The sequence below is a fragment of the Drosophila mojavensis genome, unplaced genomic scaffold (assembly GCF_018153725.1).
Source record: "Drosophila mojavensis isolate 15081-1352.22 unplaced genomic scaffold, ASM1815372v1 contig_231, whole genome shotgun sequence".
NCBI classification, from domain to species: Eukaryota; Metazoa; Arthropoda; class Insecta; order Diptera; family Drosophilidae; genus Drosophila; species Drosophila mojavensis.
Genome location: NW_025318772.1, coordinates 1,584,817 through 1,590,263, shown reverse-complemented (window position 1 = coordinate 1,590,263; position 5,447 = coordinate 1,584,817). Strand labels below are relative to the sequence as shown.

At 45.4% G+C, this 5,447-nt stretch overlaps 1 protein-coding gene across 1 annotated transcript; it reads right to left on the bottom strand.

The window, feature by feature from the left end:
- Positions 1–3,751: 3,751 nt before the first annotated feature.
- Positions 3,752–4,958, bottom strand: LOC6574604 (probable palmitoyltransferase ZDHHC24). Its single transcript, XM_002000604.4, has one exon. The coding sequence runs from the start codon at positions 4,790–4,792 to the stop codon at positions 3,833–3,835; it is 960 nt and encodes a 319-aa protein (XP_002000640.2). The 5' UTR covers positions 4,793–4,958; the 3' UTR covers positions 3,752–3,832.
- Between the last annotated feature and the right edge of the window lie 489 nt (positions 4,959–5,447).

Genomic DNA, 5,447 nt, shown 5'->3' with positions numbered 1-5,447 from the left:
CACTCTCTCTTCTAACTCTGTCTTTGTCTGTCAAACTATTTATAAGTTTTTTTTTCTCGATTTCTCTGTAGCCATTTCATTCTATCACACTATCTCTGTCTATTTTTTCTCTCATTTTATTGTGATTTCTTTACTTGTATTTATAAAACTCTATATGCGTATTATTTTAACTACTCTACGATAACATCTAATAGACTTAATCAACTTTTTAATTAACAATTTAATTTTATGTGTTCCACAATTTTTCGAAGTGTACTGGTGACCATGTTTATAAATAGCATCTCGGCTCTGCAATGCATGCAAATGGCCAATAAAGCGAATGGCGACCAGTTTTTGTCGGTCATCATTTATAATGCATTCAAAGCCGCACACAAACAGATACAGGTACAGCTAAATGTATATGCGGTCCAATTGTATCTCTACACAGACGAACGGACGGACGTCTCTGTTAGCTATGCTGTTCAAGGCTGTTGATATGCCAGTTAATCCGTCAGCACTTTGTTGTTTGTTCAGAGTGCCTTTCCCATGGCCTACGCAGACAGCTGAGTGCCAGACGGACGTAATCGCTTGTTGATCCTTTATAAATGCTTAAGAGCGAAAGGCAAAATACTTTTGGCCAGCAGCTGCTGCTGATGCTGCTGCCGCTGCTGCTATTGCTGCTGGTCAAATGGGGTGACATAATCAAATCAATAATTTATGAGTTCACTTTGCTTTAAGCGGATTTACATGGAACGCACTTCAGCCGGGGCCTTCATCAGCAGCCGGCACTCAGAGGTGGAGGAAAACTTTTTACAACTGAAACCGAAACTGAAACTGAAACTGAAACGGAAACTGATATCAATTAGGTGGAAAGTGATAAGTTGTCGCCTGGAACTGTCAGTTGTTTGTCTAACTTGCGACTGTCACAACCAATACGAGATTAGTCGCTCCGAGGGGGCGGGGGTGTGGCCAAGTGGGTGGAGTGGAACTATGCGCACGCTCCACGCTCTGTGGAAGCCGTTCGGCCTGTGGATGATAATGCTCGTGTCTAATGCGGCCCAGCCAAGCGTGCAATGTGCGAAATAGAGGGGTGGAGAGAGGAAGAGGGGAGAGAGTAGATAGGTGTTAAGCTTAACAGCAACCCTCAGAACAACAGCACAAACTCTGACGATTCTCTGTTACAATCCGCAGGGGAAATAATTGCAAAAAGCAAACGAAAAATCAGAAAATCTGTCGCGCGGGCTCAGCTGCTCTGCTGTTCTGCTGCTAACTGTCGGCGGCTGGTTTTCTATTTGCCCAACAGTAGCAGCAAGCAGCGACGCGCGCAGCGCAGTTGGCGACGCAGCCGCTAGCGTGAAGCAGCAGCAGCAGAGAAAGGCAGCAGCTAAAGGCAACAAACGAAGGAAGCTTCAGTCAATTGCTTTTGTTTGGCTGCCAAAATTGCTCGATGTGATTAGAGGCAAGAGCCAAGGCAGTGGACTTTATGAACGAAATAATTTCCGGAGATAACTTAAGCAAGCAGGCGCAGCAGAGGCACCCTGTGGAGACATCCTGTATGTATCCATAGCACAAGTACAATTCTCACTGATTTAGCAGCGAACTTTTTCCGTTTTCGTTTACATTTTTCAAATTCGTTGCCCGCACACACACACACATAGAGAGAGAGAGAGAGAGAGAGAGAGAGAGAGAGAGAGAGAGAGAGAGAGAGAGAGAGAGAGAGAGCGTGAAGCAACATCAACATTACCGTTATGATTACAATGACCCCCATGATCCTGGGCAGCAGCATCGCTGTCTCTCCGCCTTTCTCTTCATCTCCTGCTCCGTTTCGTCTGTTTGTCATGTCCTTTGTGCACTCGTCGCTTAGCGGTAAATTTAGCACTGCAAACGAAATGAAAGACCAAAGTTGAGGCTAACCAACCAACCAGGTAGGCGGGCAAGCAGGAAGGCATCCAGCCAGGCCTCATCGTGGCAGCTATCTGCTCCTCCTCCTGCAGCCTCTCTTGGAATGCGTCCCCTATGTGGGCCAGCAGCAAAAGGCCCGCAGTTTAAAGTTCGCCTCGCATTTCTGATGCAAGGGTTTCCCTTTTGTCATTCGGACAATGTTGACGATACATTCAAATATGCACAACAGATGCCACCCACTCCCAGTCCTACTCTGTCTCCTTCTCTGCTCTGTCCAGCTCGACCTGTAATGATTATATGGCTGCTAATGTGAGGCCAGTTGCTCCTTCTTTTCTTGTGCCTGGTTAGCTTGCTTCGACTTTAAAGGAAAACAGTCCAGGATCACGTAGCAGACGCCAGCCGAGCAGCGCAGGAGGAGGCGGCGCCACTGCATAGCGAGCGGAAGTTGACAATTGTGAATTGACAGTCGACAATTGCGAAGATTGCAATCAGGGCTGGCCATTTCTAGACAGTGAGCAGGATTAGAAGCTAGAGCTGAAGCTGAAGCTGATAACGAAAGCTAAATCCCGTTGAGATAAGCTGCTGCCAGTCCTTGGGCAGGGGGAGCAGCAGTTGGGGCATGGCCATCCTCTGCTGTGATTGGCTGATTGGCCCAAAGTATTCAAGCCGCTTATTTCACACAGTGCAGCCTGTGGGTCAGTTGGCTGGAGTTGAGTGGAAGTCCATTGGCGTCAGTAGCTGCTATTTGTTTTTCCCAGTTTCCAGTTTTCCGGCCACATTTCCCGCTGGCTGTTGGCCGCAATTTTGATTAATGGTCAGGCTTAGAGGCGGCGTCGACTTTTTTATTTCGGCAATTATGTTGTTTAGACTTTCGCCACGCTTTTCACACCTCGAACATTTTTCATGCAACGGCAACGCCGCTCGCAGCACTTTTAAGCGTGTGGACTTTGATTTCATGTTTCGAGGCTTGTCAGTGACATGCAGTATCATTAATTCAGTCCGAGTTTTTGTTGCCCCTCTGCTGCTCTGCTGCTCTGCTGCCGTTGCTTGGCCAACTCTCAGCTGGCTTTGTCATTTTTCAACAGTTTTTGGGATTTTTTGACACTTGACAAGTGTTTCCGATTGCGCCAGAAAGGTGGCAAAAGGTGCAGTCGTGCCCGGTCCCAGTCCCAGCATGGCCACGCCAATATCTGCCAGAATGTCCTTTAGCAATCTGTCTCATTCCTTCCGCCTCAGCTGTGACGAAATTTTATGCAGATGAAACCAGAAAGATGAGCGAAAGTGATCAGAGTTGCATTGCAGCTGATATACTCATTAGTTCCTATGTCCATGTCGATGATAGTGCTGAGGATGGTAATGGTTATTAGTGTAATGATGATGCAAATGATATGACATCAGAATTAAATTAAACTAAAAACAAAACCATTATACCCTGATTTCCCATTTTCAATGGGTTCAGGGTATAACAAATCGAAATAGTTATACCTAAGCTTTTTATTTAAATTGATTTTTTATCTTACTTTCAATGCTAATATATATTATTCTTTATTCTAATATCAATGCCTATAACAATATACTGTAATGATTGCAACAAGAACAATGCCGGCTGAGAAGAGTTCCTATGATAGCCGTGAAGCTGATAAAGACAAAAATACATATTTATTTTTTCACTCGAAGAAACATGCTGGTGAAGCATTCATGAGAACTGCCACGAGATGAGCAGATGAGTAGCTCTGCCAGACAGAGGGCTGCCGCGTGGCTGCACCACGTGCCTTATCGGCAGGGCACAGCCGCCGTGCGAAATTTGACCGGTAATTAACGGAGCCAATGCGAGCACGAATTGTCTGATTAAATGAGGCATGAAACTCGATTTTGGTCAAGGCATAAAATAATTGCGCATATATTATGTATATGTGTATTCACATGGGATGAGGTAGACCGACGCACATATTTAAACAGGCTTCTTGCCGCTCAGCTTGCTGGGCACCAGCCACTGGACCCCATCGTGGGGCAGGGGGCTGGACACAAAGGGTGAGAGTGCAGTCCAGAGCATTCGCTTGCCCAAAACATTTCGCACATTGTTCCACAATCCCAAATCGTAGCTGTGATCTTTTACATAGTACAAACAGCTGCCGCGGCAGACCATCAGCAGCTGCATGACCAGATGCGTCGTGGCTAGAGCCGTGGCAAATATGTTCAGCTTGAGTATGCCGCCCGTGATGATCAGCCAGGTGATGTGCGGGCTAAGGGTCTGGCTCTTGAATAGGTTATACATGCGATCTGTTTGGCCCAGGCCCATGGACATGCTCACGATATCAAGGGGGTCGCTCAAGCGGCTTCTCTGGCAGACCATATGGTAGATATTGTAGATTAGGGCGGTGCAGCTGCCGAGGGACAAGTGCAGGAGGAGGCCGACGAAGTAGCGCTGGTTCGCATGCCCAATGCAGTTGGCCACCACATTGCAGTGATGATCCCGCTTCAGTATGCAGCAGTTGCAGAGCCGGCAGTGCCACGCCCTTGGCGGCACCAGCATCTGGCAGAAGGTGCAGAGGTGCCACAGCGGCGCCTCCGCCGGCAGCGGATTCCAGCGGCCTGGTGGCAGGCCCACGAAGCTGGTGTCCGTCAGCCAACACTTGCACATGTTGCCAACGATATTATGGGTGAAGAACAGTATTAGCAGACAGTGTAGCTTGTAGTAGATGCCCGAGACGTCGCAGCACTCGGGCAAGACGTAAAACATTTCGTAAGTAACAAAGAATCCAACAGTTAGTAGCATTAGAGCAGCCGACAGAGGATGGACGACCTGAACAATCCGGACACGATGCAGACGGACGCAGCGCCAGACCAGCTTCTCCACCCAGACGAGGACGCGCGCCATCTTCCACAGCAATCGAACAAAAATTTTGACCATTATTGTACATGTAAGAAACTTCCTCCTCAAACTGGGCTGCTAAATTATTGAGAGTAATATTCGGTTTGCTGGGTTTCCTTACAATTTCCAGGAATTTCGATACACTTGATAATCGCATCAGGCATTGCAAATTTGAAAATAATGAAAATGAAATTGGTGTTCTTTCTTTCGGAAATGATAAGCCGATTACCCTTTTGCAATTATGTGATTTGGCATTCAAAGGGATTTGAAAAGCTAAGGGTAGCTCCTGAAAAAAAAAAAGAATAAAAATAAATAAATAAATAAAATAAAATAAAAACAATATATTATATGTAATATGTATATACATATACATATATGAATGCATGTGTATTTGAAATGCGGAAATATTTCTTGGCCTGAAATATTGTATTTTTTAAGGGAGCTCAATAATCTACAAACTAAAGAGCAAACCATAAAGGGAGCATCAAGCAATATTACGATAGGCATTTCACGATAGATAACTATTGATGTAATCTTTTGAGCATATACAAAGCCATCCTGAAGAGAAGTTTCACCTTTTTTGGAAGTTAACAATTAGTTATATATCTTAAAAAGAAAGCTGCACTTTTAATTAAATCAATTTTGTAACATACAAAAATATTCCGCTGTGACGAAAAAGGTATCTGAAATTTGA